Genomic DNA, 21,586 nt, shown 5'->3' on the forward strand with positions numbered 1-21,586 from the left:
ATAAGTACATCAGGTTTCATAGAGCCAAACATTTCAAGTGCTACTCAACTGGCTATAGATAAGCCAGTCCTTTATTAGTATATAAGTGCTTCGTTAATAGTTCTAACGCTCGAAGTGGAGTCGAAAGAGATGATGCATCCTCTCCTGGTATGAAACGAAGAATTTGACAGGAAGCAGTGCAATGAGAAGTGTTTCTCAAATGTCCAAATACAAAAACTTAAAAGCAAACTGGAAGCTGGAAGTGAAGTGTGTGTCCTGTTTCTGTTTTGAATAAATGACAGTGAAACCATTTAAAATTCATGTTTTATATAAACTCTAATAAAGCAGAATACAATCTTCTCCAACAATATACATCAACCATCAAACTTTATACATCCATCTGAAATATTTACACACGTTTTATCTAAAATGGTTTGCTCTGTAGCATAGCAAATACTGTTATACAAAAAGATCCTATTTAATTCTTATATATAGACTAGATCCTTGTCAAAATGACATCAAACATGACTGTTTGCTAAGTAAATATAATAATCATATATAAATGGATCTTGTAAAAAGGTGGAAATGTAAACAAACATATGGCCTAAGAGGAAATAGCCCAAACAAACAGCTACATGTCCTATATAACTTATTTATGAAATGTTTCCAAATGAAACAAGGATACATTTTGCTACTAAAAAATGCTGCGTGGCCTCCAGGAGTTTACAGAGCGGTGTCAGCGCCCCTGCTGCGTGTCGCAGCCCAGGACCTCCAGACGCAGGGCGATATCGTTGATCCAGCCGCGCGGGTGGAGGCGGAGGTAGCGGCCAAACAGAGGAGGATCAAAAACATTTAGAGCTTCCTCTTCGAAATCGCTGTTCCCGGTGAATATCTGAGAAGAGAAAGAAAGAAAGGAGGTAGATAAAACTTAAACTGAAGACCATGTTTCACATCACACACTTTAATAGGATTCCTTTGGTGGGCTGTCAGCTCCACGAGACGAGAGGGGAACTATGAGTAGTCAAAAATGGATCATGGATTGTATCAGTAAACTGTCTGTGTACCTTTTCTCTCTGGGAGCTCTCCTCCAGCACACTGCTCCAGGAACGTTTATCATGACTGACGGTGACTGAGAACTCTGTCACCATCATTTTGGTCATAATTGATCGCGCTCCTTGCGTTATGACCCCTGTGATTCGTTTTACCTTCCCCAAGTCAACCTGCAGCCACTCGTGGGGGTTGTTGTTCTGGAGGGAAAAGGGCAGAGGAGATGTATGTAGATATCAGCAAGGAAAGTAATGAAAAAAAGCTTGATTCAGATTAAAAGATTGTCCGGACAAAGAAAACAGCAACACAATAACACAGTTTCAGATATACATCTACTTACGTACTTTGCTAACAGTTAACATGAGTATACCAAATAAATCAAGATCACAAATAGCAAATATCTTGGTCAAAGCATCCACAAGCTAATGTACCTTCATCCAAATCCAATTTTTAAAAACAGATAGCAAGTATGTCTTGCATCTATGTCACAGAGTGTAGATGGTGTCTTCCAGCATTTTCAGATGTAAACATGTACATAGATTAGACTGAAGCAAGTTAAAAAACAACCTTTTAAATACGGAGTTGCCAGATGGACAATACAAGCCAACCAACCCTGGGAAAGAGGGAGCAATGGGGACCTTAAGATTTGTAAGGAACTTTAATGCTCCATGGTAAATATTATCTAAAGGGGGAAGTCACTGAGAAGACTCATGCATGTATAACATATTATTGTTGTCAAACTCCTCGAAAGAGAGTCAGAACTGCATAAAGGAAATGTGATTATGAAGTCATGTGACAGTGAATTCAAAACCAATACAAATAATTAGGATTGTTCTTAACAGAAAGAAACAGCTACCGGCGGTTGAATGAAGTGCATGATAAAGGAGCGAGAAACAGAAACCAGATGTCGGGATGGCCGAAGGGAACACCACACCACTTCCTCTCCCATATTACTGTTAGGAAACTTAACAACTTGGAAAGTGTTTCTGGCAGTGCCCTATTTTTCCAACCACAGCAAAACCACAAACATTGACCTCATTTCCCCCCATTTTAAATAATTCAATCACCAATAAGGAAACTGTTGCTGATGATGCAGCGAGCTCCAGGCAGTGTTGGTACACTTTGACATCAGTGCTGGATGTGTTTACAGTTCTGAAAGAGCCCACTATTGATCCTATCTATCATGTTATTTTAAATAATTATTAGGGCCGGGACTCGATTAAAAAAATTAATCTAATTAATTAGAGGCTTTGTAATTAATTAATCGAAATTAATCGCATTTTTAATCACATGTAAATATTTGACCTAAGAACAGTGAGAAGCAATTTTTTTTCACATGGATTTTAGTATACCATTAGGCGCATTCACACCGCAGTACTTTTCCCACAAAGGTTCATGAGAACTCTTTGAACCTGGGGGAGGATTAGGCAAATGGAGCCGCTGACGTCACTTCTTCTTCTTCTGCTTTGGGTTTACTGGCAGGCCGCAAACCACTTCACGGCGTATACTGCCACCCGAAGTCCCCGGCCGGAAGTCCCCGGAGTTGGGGACTGGCTTCAGTAGAAGCTGCTGGGACTCCCAGCAGCCTTCCGAGTAAATCGCCAGAACGCCGACACCTCCTCATCTCCACTGCTCCCATGTTTTATTTTGTATTGCCATAAGTCTCTCTGCGTTTCTGCGCTGGGCTAATGCTAATGCTAATAATGCTAATGCGAGGATAATAAAATGGCGGCTTCACAAAACTTTTTGGGAGTTTTACGGGGCGTGGTTTGCAATCCGCCCAGCCAATCAGAAATATAGCTCTTTTCTCACAAGAGAGCCGTACGAAAGTCCCTGCTCTCTAGCAGCTCTCTGCTCTCTAGCAGGGACTTTCGTGGGGGTAAAAAGGTTCTCATGAACTAATTTTAGTACCGGCTCTTTTTGGTGTGAACGCGATAAAAGAGGCTAACGTCCACGCTAGCTTCCACGCTAGCTGCTATATGTGTTGCATTGAGGTGATACTTGAGGCTTGATGTGCTGCGGTGATATGCGAATTCCTTTTTGCATAATTTGCACACAACCGTGCTCTTATCGACGCTTCCATCCGTCCGTTTTTTAAAACAACATTTCCCACTGTTGTTCACTGTGGTTTGTTGTTGTCTGAAGTCATGAACGTTAGTTGGTGCTCCAGTATAATCGGTACGCCTGAAACTCATCCAGTGAGAAACGTTCCGCGGTGCAAAAATAAGTGCGATTAAAATGCGTTAATTTTTTTAACGCGTTAATTTTTGTGTAATTAATTAATCTTAATTAACGCGTTAAAGTCCCGGCCCTAATAATTATTCATAAAGGTAATCTCCTTGAGACACAGGGTCACATTCTCAAGAGACCTGGTCAAGACATTGCAGACAGGAAGACTTTCAACTAGTAAGTTATACATGTTGTTTCCCCCTGCTTCCTGGTTGGACATTCATTTTCATTCATATTTATCAGATAGATATGAGATCAATCTTTCAAGAAAGCTATTCATTTGCAAGTACTGGTAAGATGTTTTTGGATTCCTCTCAATCAGTCTCCGCTGACAGCATTGTTTGGAGTTGTTGCTAAAGAAGCTCAACTTCCAAAATATAAATGAAATGCTATTGCTTTTGTATCTTTGATGGCTCGACGACTAATTCTTATTAAATGGAAGGATGAATCACCACCCACCCATACTCACTGCCTGGATAAGAGATCTGTTGCAGTTTTTGCAACTAGAGAAAATCCGGTCCACTCTGAAGGGATCTCCTGATAGAAGACCTGGCAGCCATTGATCACACACGTAGAGAAGTGCAAGCTGGACTGAACTCTTTGAAGATGATTGTGTATAGATTTGAGTGTTGCTGAAATCTGGGCTACTACAATTTCTAAAGCAATATTGTAGGTGTTGTATTATTTTGTCTTTTTGTTTGTCGTTTTATTTTAAATTGTTGTGTCTATTATGAGAACGTGTATACTTATCTCATTTACTCCGTTTTTTAATTTTATTTATATTTTTGTAGTTGTTTTCTTTCATGCTGGGGTGGGGGGTATATTGATCTGCTTTTTGGTAGTCTGGTTTAAATGTGCACTGTTGCATCTACAGTATGTATTTGACTGCTCAATGATATTCTGTATGATTTTTCTTTATAATGAAAACTTTAAAAAATAAAGTGTTAAAAAAAAGAAAGCTATTCAGCGTTTTTTCTTAAATGTCAAAAGTCCTTTAGCTTACTCCATCACTCGGGTGTAAATGACATGGCATTGGGTCAGTATGTGTGTTTCTGTTCACCTTTGGCCTCCAGGCGTTGGCGCTGCCTTCCTGGTGGAGCCGGGCGAGGCTGGGTCTCCAGCTGCGCAGCAGAGAGGAATAAAATGAGGAAGCACTAAAGTCGGAGTCAGGAATCAGTCCCCTCTGGAGCCCGAGAGGGAGGGAGCAGCCTGATCACAAACACACACAGATGAGTCATTCTCAACACTTAAATAAAGTCAAATGAACTCCATTAATTTGTGCTGCTGTGAGAGCAACTCACTGTTGAGATCACAGCCCAGCAGCTCCAGGCGGAGAGCAGGCTTTTGCTCATAGTTTACAGGCTGAATCCTGACATAGCGAGCCACAAATGGGGGAATGAAGGGGTTGTTTTTCACCGTGGAGCTGTCCATGTTGCCATAAAATAGCTAAAAACAACAATTAACCCATTAACATAAACAATTGACTGCCTTGACTTTATATATTAGAAAATGAAAAGCATGATATCATGGTTATGCAGCTGCTCAAATGGTCCCTTGCTGAACAGCAATCATTTTTTAATTGCACAATATGTATTTCTCGGCAACAATGTGTCTCTCAATCCGGAGTTTAGTGCCATTGCTGTTATTGCAGTCAGCAAATCCTCCATAAGACTCATTGTTTATCACCCAAATTATGCAAAGAGGTCTCTTCCCCTCCACAATTACGTATTTCTCTAGGTTAAACAATTGTGGCTAAGATTTGGTATAATGGAAGCTAACAAATCAATAAAATGTCATGGGTTGAGTCCTTTTTTCAAAATCTTAACTTTTAACGTTTGTCTACCTGGTTTGATTTTCATGGATCAACGAAAATAAATAAATCTACCATAAATCTTGTTTGCAAAGGCTAGGCAAGATAAAGTGTTTCAAGATCTTCCCTGAGTCAAGCAGGGGGAAGGAGTTTTTTTCAAAATTTCAAAATGCTAAAAAATGAGAAAGTGTTGAACAGCAGAGAACGTACTTTGTTCTGTTTGGTTCTGTTTCCTCTGTAAGTGGTCCAAGTCTCCTGGTCGAGGCTGTAGGAGACGTTGAAGAGTGCGATGTATTTGTCTCTCAGTTTGGAGCTGACTCCCTGCGTCTGCACACCGTGAAGCAGAGTGGGCCTCTGCAGGTCAACCTAATAACACACACATTTCACTGTGTTCTCTCACTGTTTCACACATGGACATTTCACAGACGATATTCAACTAGGATGTAGCATCACAGAATACTAAATGTAACGTTTAACTGTTACCTGTATCCATGACATTCGGTTTCTTCCTATCCAAGCATTGATATAACCCGACTGCTCCAGCCTCGCCAGCCTCGGCTCCCAGTCACCTGGACACATGTAAAGATGTTTTATTATCCAACTCAAGTCTGTGTTATCTACAGGGTTTCTGATTTAATTAAGTGGGGGTTTTCTCAGGTGCAGATATTGACACATGAACAGGGTCTCCTTTGTGTATTTGACCTTTAATATAAAAAAGGCAGTATTACCTATGTGATCTGACGCTGTTATCTGGGAGTCTTCAATCCTTCCAGATTTCATCCCCAGAGGGAAGACACATCCTGCATGTCAGTGCGAGAAAGGTTCCAGCTTAAAAAATGTATTTCCAAAATTCATTTCTGTGGACAGTCATCTGGACAGTGAGAGTATTTATGGAAAAGTAAACAACAGCTTCCTGGATACAAGTTTCAACCAGTGTTACAGTACTAAAATAAACATTGTCTATTTGGACAAGTTTACCTCAGATCTTCGACTTAGCAATATAGGAAATCCTCATTACACAATAGCAATTTACAGTAAGGAAATGTGTAGAAAGCTACTCAGGTAATTCATACAATGTGATATAACAATTCAAAGTGCAGTAACAAGAGTGTGGGCAAAACATACGACTGTGAGCAATAACAGTATCAAGTGTTTCCTATCAAGCTGGACTGAACTGGTGTGTTGGAGAAGGTAAAGGTTAGACTGATTGGTTTTCCTTAACAAAAAGTCAGGGGCTAAATCTAAATCAATTGATTTACTACAGTACATCTTCGGCTCAGACCTACGTGGATCATAGACCAGGAGTTGGGCCCTCATGCCGGCCAGCTGGTGATCTCCTATAGTGCACTCTACCAGCCACGTGCCAACTGTGGGAGGTCTCATCTCCACCGTGCCAAACACTCCTGGTGATGAACAGCAATACATGGAAAAATCAGAGTCAAGAATATTGTTCAAATAAGCTAATAACTTAAATAGAGATAAGAAAGTGATGGCAGTTTCTAAATATATATCAAGTACGTAAATATGAAAAAATGTGTGTGTGTGTGTGTGTGTTTACCAGGGAAGAGGTTGTAGACCCCCATACGGTGTTCCTCCTTTGTGTGAACAGTGAAAGGCAAACCATGAAATTGCACAGCGTGGAATTCTCCGTCACTTCCCACATTGAGCAGGTGCCACCTGACGCGCTGGTGCTGGGCGATCAACAGACCAGGAAGTGTCTCCGCCACATAACCATTTATTGCTAAGGAGAAACATAGGCATTACATATACAGAAAGCTCATTATAACATAACACCAACACTAAACCTTATTTTCCTCACCTGCAAACTTGTTGCTGATGTGGTACCAGGGGTCCTCAGTGTTGGCCTGACAGGGGGGGGCACAGTGCTGCCGCAGGCTCTCTTCCAGGTACCAGCTTTTAGTTTCATCAAAGGTGTGGAAGAGGAGAGCGAACTCCTGGACGTCCCGCTGCGTGTTCTGACGAGTCCGGAGAATACCGGACTTACAGATCACCAGCGGACCAATCAGACCCGAATGAAGGTCCCTCTCCTGGAGCAAAGTAAAGCAATACTTGTTTTCTCTTGATCAAATTTCTATAAAATACGTTTTTGAGTCAATTTCTGATAAGATTAAATACAAATGAATACATATATACATTATATGTTGTTTAACCATGGAAGATACGGTTAAACAGGCTAAAGTTAAAGAGTCATCAGACCTTGTCCACAGTGGAGTAGTAAGCCCCCGTCTTGCAGTCAAATTCATCGTCGGTGGGTCCTTGCTTCCTGGTTATCTTCCAGTTATAGGTCCGTGCCTCCCCGGGGGCCACAGGCTCTCCTGGGACCCCGGGGGGAGCCGAGGAGGCCGGGCTTTGGTCCATGCCGGCCCCCTGGCTGCGGTCATAGACCCCCTGAAGGTGAAAGGAGTAAGGCCTGGATGCCTTGTTCTTAAAGATCACCTGCAATAAGACAGAGGGCAAAAGTTGAGTCACCAAGCACAAATAAAAAGTGAGGATTTTGCAGCATCAATTTATGTTTCATAATTGTTGGAATTTGTTTTTATGTTTCATGAAAGAAAGAAAAAAAGTTGTTTAATATTTTAATTTGATTGGCAACAGTATCACTCACAGTGAGGAGTTCATTAATCTCGGCTCTGATGAAAGGTCCCATGATTCCCAGGTGTTCGTGGGCCTCTCCTCTGCCTACAGGTTGTAGGAAGTCGATATCGCTGTAGGCTCTGAACACCACCTTCTTGTACTCTGGCAGGAACTTCCTCATCCCTCGACGCATCTCTCTAGAGAGGAGCTGAGTCAATAATATCGATTGCCCTAAACCTAATTGTCACAATCCTGGACATTGCTATCAAAAAACCAAAGCATTCACCACCTACATTAGCATGCTAACGTACCAACATTAGTATGTCAGCATTCATATGAATAGCTGTTGCTTCTAAACATGTAGATTTATAGGGTTTTTTCACTATAACATTTGCAAAATAAAAAATGATACATCAAAACATTTAGCATTATAGTGTAATAAGGAGAGAAGAGGAGAACAAGTTAAACATAAAGAAAATGTTCTCTGAAAATTGCTTATTTTTCTGTCTTGCTGACAGTTGGTTGATAGGATTGAAATATCTGTTCATTTGAGGATTTGTGTTTCATTATCTATAGCCATCGATCTTACTATGTTTGTTTTCCCATAGTAGCTGTTTTCTCTTAACATCGTGAGTGTTGTCACAGACCCAGCTCGTAATACTGGAAATGTAGGGGATTTCAACAGTGGGCTATTGGCTCACTCACCATTGTGTCACCTCATTCTGCCATAAATAGGGACTCAAAATATATATTTGAATAAAAGCTGTCAGATAGGTGCTGACTAGGGATGCTCTGATCGCCAATTTTGGGGCCGATCGCCGGAATCAGTATCGGCCGATACCGATCGGGGCCTATGGGGGGGGCCTATGGGGATTCCATTTAAAGTGATGTTTAAAACTCAGTTAATGGGGCTCATTCACTGGAGCTTCCACAAACAACAACCAACATAATTATTACATTCAAATGAAGTACATTATTCAAGTTTACATTAACTTTGGATTATAACACGGGAGAAATTAGCGGAAGCGCTCTCTTTTCCTCTCTCTCTCTCCTGACAGCCTGTCAGTATCTCATGCAGCTCACTGATGGAGAATAAATATATTTATAACTAGTTTAGGCGGCCGATCGATCGGAGCATCCCTAGTGCTGACAGTAGGATTTTTTATTTAACTTCAACAAACAGATCAAAATTCCTCGTATGTGTATACCGACTTGGTAATTATACCGATTCTGAAAACCGTTTAATCTTTTCTTGGCAAAAGGGCAAGAGAGAAATAACTCCACGAAATGGAAAAATGGTTTCCACAAAGGTCCAGCATGAAAACCTGGATGAGCTATTATTCCTACGTGGGTTTGATGAGCTGATGGGGCTTCCTGATGCCGTAGTCCCAGCTGATCTCCTCTGCTGCAATGTAGTAGTGGCGAAGTTTGGGCTGTCCGGAGCGCAGGTCCATGTTATCTGTGGCAGATGAATCTAAAGTGCCATTCACCTAAAATCAAAAATGTAGCATTTATTGTGGAAGAGGGAGAAAGCGTTTTACATTTGTGACACTTATGGAATAATATATACTTAATAAATGTAGAATATACGGAAAAGTTGGCTACCTCTTGGCTGTAGTCATCATACTCGAGGGACAGATTGATCATGTTGTGATCAGCAGTGTAGTTGTAATCCGGATCCAGCAGATCTGATGTAAGACGCTCACGTTCAGCCTTAACGTGGTTTTGTGGTATTAGGTTTTGACGCATTTCTTCTGAAAGGCTTAGCTCTAAAGGTGAGATCTTCTCGTTCAGCTGTGGATTGCCTTTCAGGAAGATATCGTTACTCTCTTCAAGATCTTCCTTCGTCCCGTTACTCATGCTTGGTGTTTCACTTTTTTCCTCTGCTTTTACCTTGACTAGAGCGTCAGTCGTATTTTGCACTTCCTCTCCGATCTCTATCCCAGTTGCCCCATCTTCTGAGGAACCAGAACTGATATCTACATCCGTCCAGTTTCCCTCTGCATTTCTTTTAAACCTGCTGCCGCGTCCTTCAGCTTCAGTTTCATTCTGAGAAACGATCCAGTCCCCGTCTCTTTCCAATTCCTCCAAAACATCCTGTGGGATTCCTCCCTCTGACACCATGTCAGGATTTTGGCCTTCAGCAGATGATACTATCACTTTCTTCAGCTGACATTCATTATCAGTAGTGACATTTTGACTTGAAGTGTTTACTGATTGAGTATTGTTACTAGCAAGAGGATTTCTACACACCCGAACCAACATTGTGCGATTTTCAGGTCTCCTGCCCCTCGGCTGTAGATCTATCTCATCGATATAGTCAGAGATATCGTCTTCAAGCCCAACACGATCGACTAGGTCTCCATCATCACTATGGCGAACGGAGTAACTGATGCTCATCCCTCGGTTCTTCAGTCTGCCATCATAGGCACTGATCTCCCACTCTCCTGAAAGAAGACATGAATATTACCGAAGAGCAAAACACTGTGGTGCTACTTGACACTTCAAAACACCTAAATCAACTGTTTACTATGTTGGTCCACAAATTATAGGTTTTGTATGATATAGAAGTACCTTTTATTATCTCAGTTACCTTACTGTTGCTACTTCTTTTGACTGTATGACATGTCTTGTGTGTTCTAATGTCTAAGTTATTCTGATTATACTTTTTTTAAAAGCCACTTGGGCCACCAAAGCAGGCATTTAATATTCTAACGATCATTTTTTTATCAGTGACAGTTAGATTGAATTTAATTCACTTTTTTGGAGGAAAGGACCTGTTTGTCTTTATAGAACAAAGACAAGTGCAACAACGAGGGAAAGACATAAAGGGCTGAACATGGGACAAAGGTACCAAGACCAGATTCAAACCCAACTCGTTGCAGTTTTATGTAACACACTAAATCCACTCGGCTACAATAGCGCTCATGTACTTGGCAATCCTATTGTATGAACTATTGGTGTCAAATATCATTGCATCCTATCTGCAATTTCAATTAATTATTTGAAAGTCCTACATTATTGTTTACATTGCTGAACTTCCAAGGTACAACAACAATTTCAGGCTAAAATGACTTCCATAGAGAGTCTGTGGCCTTTAAGGAAAAAACATTAACTAATGAGCTACTTAAAATTGGATTTCACCTGCCAATAAATTAGTCTACAATCTTACCCATCAGCTCAGTCTCCATGGAAACAGTCATGCCTGTCATGGGGAAGAGGGTGAGCACGGACTGGTAGAGGCCTTTGTACTGGAAGAGGTTTCCCGTGAAGTAAACAGAGAGGAAGTCACTCTGGCTGCCCACGTTGGCCACATGCCAGAAGGCAACGTCTGTTTTAGACACCACGAACTGACGGCCGGCAAACATGATGCCGTTAATACCTGAAATTTAAAGGGAAATTCACATTTATCAACTTAATGATTTGATGGCACATTATATATAATGGAGGGGAAACAAATCATACAAAGAAAAACAAGAAATGTAATACAGGAAGAACTGTTTGTGTGGACATACATGTAGCGGCAAGGGATTTATTTGATATAAACAATATAAAATACATACAACTATAAACAATGTTTTTATGATCACAGTGAACAAAATGACAACAGAAAAGAGTGCCTTCAATTATCACTATGCCTCTTATGGCCAAATAAAGCAGTTGCTGCAGGTTTAAATGAGTCTTTCTTGATTATTCCACTAACAATGGCTTTAAGAAGTACATGTACGGATGTAACTCTGAGGTGAACTTACTGTAAATGACATTAGAGTCGTAGAATTCAGGATCTGAAGTGTTACGTGAGTTTTGGCTAGACTTCTGCATGTTTTCATCGATGTACCAACTTCTGTTCTCATCAAACACAGCAAATATCAGGCTCCACTCTTTATCTGAGCCCAACTGCATGCAACAGTAGATTCAGAGAAAGAGAAATGGTATTACATTAGTGCAGGTTAGAGACAACATGGCAGTTAGCATATTTTGCATTTTGAAAGGATATTTGCAGATAATAATTTAACAGTGTAGCCATTTTATTATTATTATTATTCTGTTCTTCTGACCAGTCGTCCTCTGGTGTCCATGGTCTCGTGCTTGCAGATGAGCAGTGTGCCCACCAGCCCCGAGGCTAGGTCCCTCTCTGGGGAGACGCTGCTCTGATACAGCTGATTCAGACACTGGGGGTCTCCCTCCAGGGGTCCGTCATCTATAGTTAGCCTCCAAACGTAGCCAAAGGTCCCGTTGGGGGGAACTCCCATGGAGCGCAAGTCCTTCTCTGTTTAATAGATCAGATCAGATGAAACTTTTTGAGAACTTTGGGAATTTGCAGCAACAAAAAATGAAGCGAGAATGAGACAACTAAAGACAACACAGAAGTAACAATCATGGTGCTCTAAAAACATTAGACATTCCCCTTTTTTGTGCCAAAAGTACAGGTTTTGAAGAGGGAATAAACACTTACTGATTCAGGATAAAAAAATATTAAATTCCCAACAATCAGTAATACGGTTTCAATGAAGCATGATTTAGGGGAGAAATGTCATGCTTTGTCCATCTAACTTACTAACAGCTTAATAATTTATCAACGTTAACCAAAGCTTTGGTGTGACCTACTTTTGTAAAAACACTACATGTTGTTCTGCCGCTGTAAGCATCGATATCTGCAGACCCTTTTAGTCCATGACACAATCCCATGCTCTGTAGATTTGTCAGTTTCTTATCTAGCTTTGAGTTTTATTGCGATATTGTACTATTAATAATGATACAAACAATAATGAGTTTCCTCTGGTTGATGTCCTTGCTTAAGCTTACCAGTTGCATATCCTGGCAGTGGAGAGATGCTGGTGAGCCCATTGGGATAGATGTTGAAAGGGTGACTGGCCATGTTTTTGAGAGTGATCTGGAGATGCAATTCAAACAAGCAGGAGATTAGAAGAAAGTCATTCAAAGTTTACTTCTTTTTTTTTTCAATGATGGATATCTTTTAGTTTCGTGGACAGCTATTCAAAAGGTGTTTTCTTGTATATGCATTGTTTGTTTTTTTGCATTAGGCGCTTTCACACTGCGGTACTTTTCCCACAAAGGTTCATGTGAATTTAGTTCATGTGAATTTAGTTCATGTGAACTCTTTAGTTCGCATGAACTAAGTACAGATCGCGTTCACACTGGAAAAAGTCCCTGGGGGTGGATTAGGCAAATGAAGCCGCTGACGTCACTTGTTCTTCTTCTGCTTTGGGTTTACTGGCAGGCCGCAAACCACTTCACGGCGTATACTGCCACCCGGAGTCCCCGGCCGGAAGTCCCCGGAGTTAGGGACTGGCTTCAGTAGAAGCTGCTGGGACTCCCAGCAGCTTCTACTGAAGCCTTCCGAGTAAATCGCCAGAACGCCGACACCTCCTCATCTCCACCGCTCCCATGTTTTATTTTGTGTTGCCATAAGTTAGTCTCTCTGCGTTTCTGCGCTGGGCTAATGCTAATGCTAATAATGCTAATGCGAGGATAATAAAATGGCGGATTCACAAAACTTTTTGGGAGTTTTGCGGGGTGTGGTTTGCAATCCTTCCAGCCAATCAGAAATATAGCTATTTTTTCACAAAAGAGCCGGTCGAAAGTCCCTGCTCTCTAGCAGGGACTTTCGAGAGGGTAAAAAGGTTCAGATGAACTAATTTTAGTACCGGCTCTTTTTGGTGTGAACGCGATAAAAGAGTTCACATGAACCTTTGTGGGAAAAGTACCGCAGTGTGAAAGCGCCTATAGTTGCACCATCAGCCACTACATAGGACACTATTGCATCATCCCATACACTGCCACTCAGTGCCAAGTCAGTGTAAGTGCATGATACATGTCTCTAAACCAAGATGGATGACAGAAAGCCACATGGACCAAGTCACCCATCTATATCCTGCCAATCCTTTTATGGAAAGCGTCCCCTGCAGGTATAAACATGTGGTGACATCAAGTAACAACTAAGGAATCATATAATTCAGAAATTATCAAAGTATTGATTTTATGTTTGCAGGAAATCATGATTAACCACCTGTCCACTACAGTGGACGTCATGCATCACTGGCTATATTTCAACTACAATTCATACTGGTACTGCTGCTGTTGTTCCCAGGGCCGTCCCTCCCTACAGGCAGATCATGCAGACTATGTGGGGCCTCACCTTGTGGAGGGGGCCACACCTTGCGGAGGGGGGCCTCATCTGAGGCGCACCTATGCGCTTATGTGGCGCAATTAGGGTGGCGCGGCACGGTTTCGCCACTGCGAGTCTCCACTAGCACTCATCAGATAACTGTGCGTGGGGCCTCAAATTGGCCCCTGGCCCTGGTTGAAAATACTTCATCTGCATACTTCATATCTTTTTGGGCCGTAAATCAATATATTTATGTTATTATAATGTAATTTTAAGTTTGCACATCTTTATTTATAATTTTTTCAAAATGTACATCTCTTCAGTTCAAACCCTGAACGCATAGTGTCCACCTGAGTGGACATATAAAAATCTCTTTGAAAAAACTAGATTAAAAAAAAAGAAGTTCAAATCTTGTTTTTCATGCCCCAAGAGCAATAATAACAATTGGTAAAAAAAATCTTGACTGAGGCTTTCATAATTCATGCATGAAAGGGTTACATTTGTATTATTTTAAAATCCAATCTGCATCTTTTCTGTCTTCACTCACCTGGATTTGATCTTTGACTTTTCCTTTCAGAAGAGGACCAAGCAAAGATTTGGAAGGGTTCTTTTTCTGAGTGAAAGATCCATCTGTGTACTCCACAAACACCGCCTTTTTATACTTGTAACCCAGGTAATGGGGATGTGAAGGCAAATATCCAGACTGCAACTCACTATTATGTCAAAGAGAAAATAAACAATCAGTTAAAGTTTAACTTTCTGCTATTCTTCTTCTTCCCCTCTTTCCTACCTATCTGTGGGTTTGAGATGACGGGTGTAGTCCCAAGTGATCTCTTCAATGGCGATGAAATGCTCCCAGGTTTTAGGAAGCTGTCCCCTGCTGGCTCTTGCTTGCAGTTTCTGTTTCTTAGGCTGAATGCTTATGGTGTTGAACAAATTCCCATCTTCATAACTGTAGTCATCACTGCCGTCCCCGTAGTCCTGGTTTTTGACCTTACGCAGATCCGGCCCCGGCAGCTTGACAGGCTCAGGGCATTTCTCCACCGTGAAGAGAGCGTTCATACCATCTGGGCAGGACAACAGTGCACAAAAACAAGAATTTTAATTTAAAAAGAAAATGTTTAAACTAATTATAAAAATTCTCAGAGACGTATCCGGCCTTCGTTACCGTAGCGGTGAGCATGTATCTGACAGCTCATAAGGAAGCGGCCTACAGTAGCAGGTCTCATTTCTGCAGTGATGAATGTCATAGGGGTCACCTCCATGCTGACTTTACGATGGTTCAAGACCTAAACAATAACAAATTGAGAGTTCATTTGTGAGCTACAGAGGTGCCTGCCGAGCTAGGCTAGCTGTTTACCCTTACTTTCAAATGCCATTTTATAATATGTTTCTTAAAGCACTTTGAATTGCCTTGTGTTGAAAGGTGTTATATAAATAAACTTGCCTTGCCTTACTTTCACTCCTAACGCTAAGCTAATCACCTCTTGGCTTAAATTCTTTACTTAACGTAGAGAGATTGTGCATTTGGTAGAAATATTCTTATCTAGCTCTCAGGGGGAAAGCTTATTTAAAACAAATTATAATACTATTCCTTCAAGCAAGCGCCTGCTGTAAAAAACAGCTTAGGCTGGTCTGGCTGGTAAACCAGCCTAACAATATTAGGCTGGATTAGTTTGCTGGTTTAGAGGGGTTTTGGACACTTTAGCTGGTCAGGATAGCTGGTTTGGTCGTAGTGGTCTAGCTGGTCACCATTAGCTGGTCGGGATCGCTGGTTTAGCTGGTAAAAGCTGGTGGTCGCAGTGGTCGCAGTGGTTTACAAATCACTCACCTTTTAAACTGTATTCTTGTTTTACTGTCATATAGTAATTCATAACTGTTTTTCATTTACTCTCATAAATGGTGACCAAAACGTTTGAGACCCACTGAGATAACTAGGCTAAAGTTAACTATCTAAACACTCAGAGAGTCCCTTACCTCACTGAGCTGTAGTTATCTCTCAGTCTGAGGAGAGAGCTCTCCCTTTCCTTGTTTTAGAAACAGCTTCTAATATCTGTTAGCGCAGCTAGCTAACCAGATGCTAACAACAACAATGCAAATAGTGAGTTTGGTAGAATTTTGGTAATGCCATATTTATTGAAGATTTTACATTATAAATATTCCCCAAAATTATTCAAAAGCATATTCTTCAAAACTCCTTGCTATCGTACAGGGCTGCCAACATTTGAGTTCAGCTTGGAGTGAGATTTTTTTTTGGTGAACCGAAAAAAGAAACGTTCATGTGTACAGTGTTACAAATGTGTATAAACTAGAGTTTCCCATTAATGTACCGGGCGCTACAGTGGAATACGCACATACACAGTGTACCCGTGATTACAATGAAGGCTCGATAATCAGCTCACAGCATATAAAATGGCATATAGGTGTAAGCAGAGGTAAAGTGCTATTTTATAAGTGGGGGGGGTCCTCACCTCCTCTAGGGGAGTCCGGGGGCATGCTCCCCCGGGAAGATGTTTTTTTTAAATATTGAAGTTAAATGCATCAACCTGGTGCATTTTGAGAGCAACATTAAGAGATATGGATACATCTCTCAACACCCATATGAAACAGAACTGTAAACATATTTTCTTTTTCTTTATGGATATTTTACAAATCACTCAACTTTTAAACTGTATTCTTGTTTTACTGTCATATAGTATTTCATAACTGTTTAATTTATTCTCATAAATGATGACCAAAACGTTTGAGACCCACTGAGACAACTAGACTAAAGTTAACTATCTAAACAGAGAGTCCCTTACCTCACTGAGCTGTAGTTATCTCTCTCAGTCTGACAGGACAGAGCTCTCCCTTTCCTTATTTTAGAAACAGCTTCTAATATCCGTTAGCGCAGCTAGCTAACCAGATGCTAACAACAACAATGCAAATAGTGAGTTTGGTAGAAATATACTGTATAATAAAGTTATTGAAGATGATGCCATATTTATTGAAGATTTTACATTATAATATTCCCCAAAATTATTCAAAAGCATATTCTTCCAAACTCCTTGCTATAGTATGACACACAGGAGACTATTGATGTGTGTAGTGAGTTTGGTAGTAATAAGCTGTATAATAGTGATTGAATATTATTATATTCTTTTTTTTTTTTCGGAGTTGCACTTTGCAGACGGTTCCTGAGCACTCGTTTCTTCTCCGGCTGCAGAGAGACCAATGTAATGTGTCCAGCTCGGAGGACGTATTGGCTTTTTTTTATTTTATCAAAATGTGATTGTATTTAGGAGACGTCATTTGTGTCTGAATAAGGCATGTGTGGCGTGAGTGTGTGAGATTCGGGTTACTTGCGTGACTTTCACGCTCAATGCGTGAGTGTTGGCAGCCCTGTAAAACCTTTACAGTCTATGGCTAAAACCAGAATAGACCAGCATGACATCCATGCTGGGCTATGCTGGTTTAGCTGACCAGGCTGGTCTTGAACCAGCAAGAACAGCCAGGCCAGCTTGTCCAGCCTGGTAAACCAACTAAACCAGCCCAACACCAGCTAAAACCAGCTAAAACTAGCAACCACCTTAAGCTGGTCTATGCTGGTTTTTTCAGCAGGGGCTACACACCTTTCATCACATTCAGAACAAAGTGGAATTACTAGATATTAGTAGATAAAACAAATAGTTTAATGTTGCTAGCATGTATGTAAACACCTTTTTACTGCTGTTGTGAAAGTCTTCTGCAACTAAATAATATTTTTAATAAAACATGGACATTTTTTTATTTATATTTAAATATCTGGAGTTTAATGAATGTCCCCTTTATCCAGAAAAGCTATTTGCTTGGACTTTGATGTGAAAACTTGAATTAGTATTACCTGCAGAGTGTGTTCCTGAAACTGAATGGAGTGGATTTCTGGAGCTGTGCCCATCCCAATTACATGCCAGAACACATGATGACGGCTCTGACAGATTGTCAAACCTACACAGAAAATATATACAGAGAAAATTAGGTCAAAATACCTGTGCGGACCCCGTACAGCGCAGCCTCGATACACAGTGTTAGCAACACGACAACATGGAACAAACACCATGTCCACAGCCGGTCTGGTTCTTTACCGGGTAACGTAGAGTTGACGTATCCATTGATGGTGTGGTATTCCTTTATGCCCATACTCCTCTTGAACATCTCTCTGCTCTTCCTCTCTCCCACCTCTCCATACCAGCTCTTGCTCTCATCAAACACGGCAAACAGCAGGACAAATGCAGGATTTCTCCTCTGGCCATCATCTGTGAAGGCACCTGGAAAAGACACACAACCATACACTCAAAATATGTGAGGACAAATATGAGAATATGCTTGGGATTCTAACGCACAGTTTAACATCACAAGAATATCACAGTAACTTCACTTATTTTCTAATATCCCTTTTTCAGAAACATTGTCCAGAATGAAATATTCCAACAGTTTATGTGGGTTGCCCAATATTTGGTTCAGATATCAAAATACCCATTTATTTCATTGCTACTGTGATTACCTCACTTTTCCTCTTAATACAACTCCTTCCAACATGAGGATGAAATGTGTAGTTTTGAGTTAAAAGTCTCAACAAGTATTGAAAAGGTATTATTGATATAGTTTAAATCCATTCAAAACCTTTTTTTTTTTAACCAAATGTGAGTTTAATGAGTAAATTATATTAATACACAAGACATAATGAGTGTTTTTAGGTGAAAAGATATGCTGGGTATTTGCCCTTTGCCCTACTAACTTGATTTGCAGATGAGCAGAGCACCAATGAGTCCTGAGTTTACATCTCGGACCGTGTCCACCTGGGATGAGTAGGAGTAGGTGAGGCACTCGGGGTCACTGGTGGTGGGACCGTCATTTGGGCTGATGTCCCACACGTACTCATAGTATCCTCCAGGAGAGACGGCATCATCCTCCTTCTCCTGGCCTGCTGTGGAGTCATCGTACCCGACTCCTGGAAAGAAAGAGCCATAACAGCATGAATCCTCAGCAGTAAACGTACAAAGTTGGAAATCTGATGTCACTGCCTTTTGAAAATGAAGGACATTGAAAATAACATTTAAAAGAATACTGAAATACAGAAATTATTTAGTTACATTGCAGGAAACACAATTATTAGAAAATTAAATAAAGCTGAACATTTTACTGTTAAAACCATACTGTACAAAATCAAGGTGAAAGTAAGACCACATTTTACAATGCTGTAAAAACGGGGAAGCATTGACTCATGATAATGTGAGATGAAGTAAACCGGACATGTGCACACAGACAGACAGGAAGCAACCTTTTTCTTCATCCTAAATATCACATGTAAGTGTGATTAGATCTGCTTCATGGCACCTCATTCCTGGACATGACAGGTGCAGCTTTCCAGATTATAATGAACTCCATTATAGGAATGTACCCTGTGGCAGGAAGACATGAGGAGTTTACAGGAACTGACTGCTTTGGATCTACAAGAGCATTGGGACATATGCCAAATTGCCAATGCCTTCTGTAAAGGGTATTAACTTCCCAAAGCTTCTCAGATGAGAAATAGTTGTGTTTCAGCTGGATTTGGTTATTGAATGGCAGCTTAAATCTAGCCATGAAGCTGTAAGACTGACCGTTGGGCTCCAACATGTTGCACAACACCTGCACACACAAGATAATGATACCGACGGCTCGCTGCCACTTCTCAAGAAAGAGGAGGCAACTTTGTTTCTGAATCTCTTAATACAACTCTTTATAACCCCTCGTCTTCTGATACATTTCTGGTTTGTATTATTTTTTCATTTACATCATTTCTATTGGCCCAAAATGTACTTAAAAAAAACAAACATCATATCAGTAAGAGTAAGGTTTCCTCCTTTAAGCTTTTGAAGCCCAAGTAAGTGTTTTACCATTGACTCATCTAAGCTGTAACATGGATAATACATTAAAAAGCAATTATGAGTCAAAATGCTGAGTCAAGGGTTAGGGTTAAAAATTGTTCAATGGATGAACTCAGCTCTTTTCATTCAGTTCTCTACCTTCAGAGTGTTTCCAGTAGGTGACCCCCACAGGGCTGATGCTGTAGGACTGAGACGCCAGGTTTTTGAAGTGGACCACCACCCTGTCCCCAGCACGGGCAACGATCACCGGGCCTAGAATACCTGCAACCAGACACAAGGTGCATACATTAGTCATCCATGACTTGCTAATTTAGGACAAAAGAAGCATCCTCTCTAACAGAACTGACAACTATAACGTGTTTTTTTTTGTGTTGAAAATGCAGGCAAACACTATATTTTTCCACAACATCCATATCTTAAAATGAGTGTCTTGACTGAAAAACTACATTTTGACCTTTTCAAAGCAGACCTACCTGTCCATGCTGGCCTTATCTTGGGGACAGTGTATGTGGAATCGGTATACTCCCTGTAGACGGCCTTGACGTATTTCTGAGGAATATCTTTAGATCTCCCCCTGAAAAAGTAAGAAAACCAAACTAATCAAATAACCACTTAAAAAACAGTCCATTGAATAATTACCATAATGGATTTTGAATTTTCTGTTTCAAATAAGTTATAAGCAAAACAGAAGCTTAAATAGGAAAATAAGTTAGCCTAAAACTTATTGTCAGATTTTTATATACAAAAATAAGGTTTGGCTATGAAGTCATGAAACAAATTCAGGCTATCAATGAAACCAAACCATACCAATTTATTAACACAACCACTTAAAACCAGCCCTCATGATCAGTACTGTATATATTTAAAAACTTGTACTTAAACCTACATAATAGAGTGAGATGCTTCAATTGGGATTACTCACCTTTGGTCGGTTGTTGGGTCAGCATCGTCCAGGTAAACGTAGTCCCAACCGATCTCTAACGCCGCAATGTAATAATGCTGCCTGGCGGAGGGAGTCCGCTGCCCGGCGGAGGGACTCAGCAGCGGCAGCAGCAGGAGGAGGACGGTCGCGGCTCTCATGGCGGTCATCTGCAGTCTCTTCAAACACTGCCCCGGCTCTGCTGCTCCTCCTGCGGGCTGAAACATTTAAAGGGAAGGGGGGGGGGGGGGGGGGGGGGGGGGTGGGGGGAGAGAGGAAAGGACAAGTAGGGGAGCTGGGGTTGCACGTGGGGGCGTGTGGTGGTTGGAGGAGACTGTGTGGGTGAAATTGCGCGCGCTCTGCTATGATAAATTCAAGTGTTACTTTAATGTCCCAGAGGAATCATTTAATCCTAACACACATAAAGCAAGAACAAATACCTACGAGTATGCCAATAATTTGGAAAAGTTATTCCTATTTTGACCATCTTGAAAACAATTAATTAGAAAGTTGTTAACATTTAAAATACTTGCAGATACATTTATGTATTGCCATTGCCAATATGTCAAACGTTGCATTTAAGCATTATTGCAAAAAAGACAAGAGTGAAATTATTGTTTATATTTGAGCGTTATAACTGGTATAACCAACCATTCATAAATTACAATGTATGAATCTTATTTGAAAGCCATAGCCAAGCGTTGTTGGTATTAGACATACTGCTTTGTCCCTGTTGAAAAAATATGTTATTGATTGTAAGATTTGGTTTAAAATTTGACCCTTTTTTATTATTATGCCAGATTGTGTGGTGTGCTGTAAATATTGTAATCAATAAAGATAATTAACCACATCACATTGAACAACTACAATGTAATGCCATAGGCCAATGTTCAAGGTTAACTGATGTTCTTTGCTAAAGTTTCTAGGAAAATTGTAGTCCAATTACAAAATATGAGACTTTTCAGAGTTGTCATAACTTAAACATTTTC

The 21,586-nt window shown here is 40.7% G+C and overlaps 1 protein-coding gene across 2 annotated transcripts; it reads right to left on the reverse strand.

The window, feature by feature from the left end:
• Positions 1–289: 289 nt before the first annotated feature.
• On the reverse strand, positions 290–20,785 carry f8 (coagulation factor VIII, procoagulant component). Of its 2 annotated transcripts, XM_034211897.1 has the most exons (27): positions 20,601–20,785; positions 20,152–20,252; positions 19,817–19,939; positions 18,547–18,759; positions 17,894–18,076; positions 17,653–17,756; positions 14,959–15,079; positions 14,581–14,857; positions 14,338–14,503; positions 12,467–12,554; positions 11,719–11,930; positions 11,413–11,557; positions 10,833–11,042; positions 9,266–10,107; positions 9,008–9,150; positions 7,692–7,857; positions 7,283–7,522; positions 6,885–7,113; positions 6,624–6,806; positions 6,352–6,468; positions 5,794–5,865; positions 5,549–5,634; positions 5,276–5,431; positions 4,557–4,701; positions 4,316–4,464; positions 1,044–1,226; positions 290–871 (listed from the first exon to the last, which is right to left on the reverse strand). In XM_034211897.1, exons 1-27 carry the CDS (start codon positions 20,765–20,767, stop codon positions 716–718), a joined length of 4,977 nt encoding a protein of 1,658 aa, XP_034067788.1. In that variant the 5' UTR covers positions 20,768–20,785; the 3' UTR covers positions 290–715. The 2 variants fall into 2 exon arrangements, 1 of the variants encoding a protein (XP_034067788.1); XR_004568577.1 differs by lacking the exon at positions 4,557–4,701 and having other exon boundaries at positions 4,316–4,376.
• Positions 20,786–21,586: the final 801 nt, after the last annotated feature.

Source organism: Gymnodraco acuticeps, unplaced genomic scaffold (genome assembly GCF_902827175.1).
Source record: "Gymnodraco acuticeps unplaced genomic scaffold, fGymAcu1.1, whole genome shotgun sequence".
Taxonomy (NCBI): Eukaryota; Metazoa; Chordata; class Actinopteri; order Perciformes; family Bathydraconidae; genus Gymnodraco; species Gymnodraco acuticeps.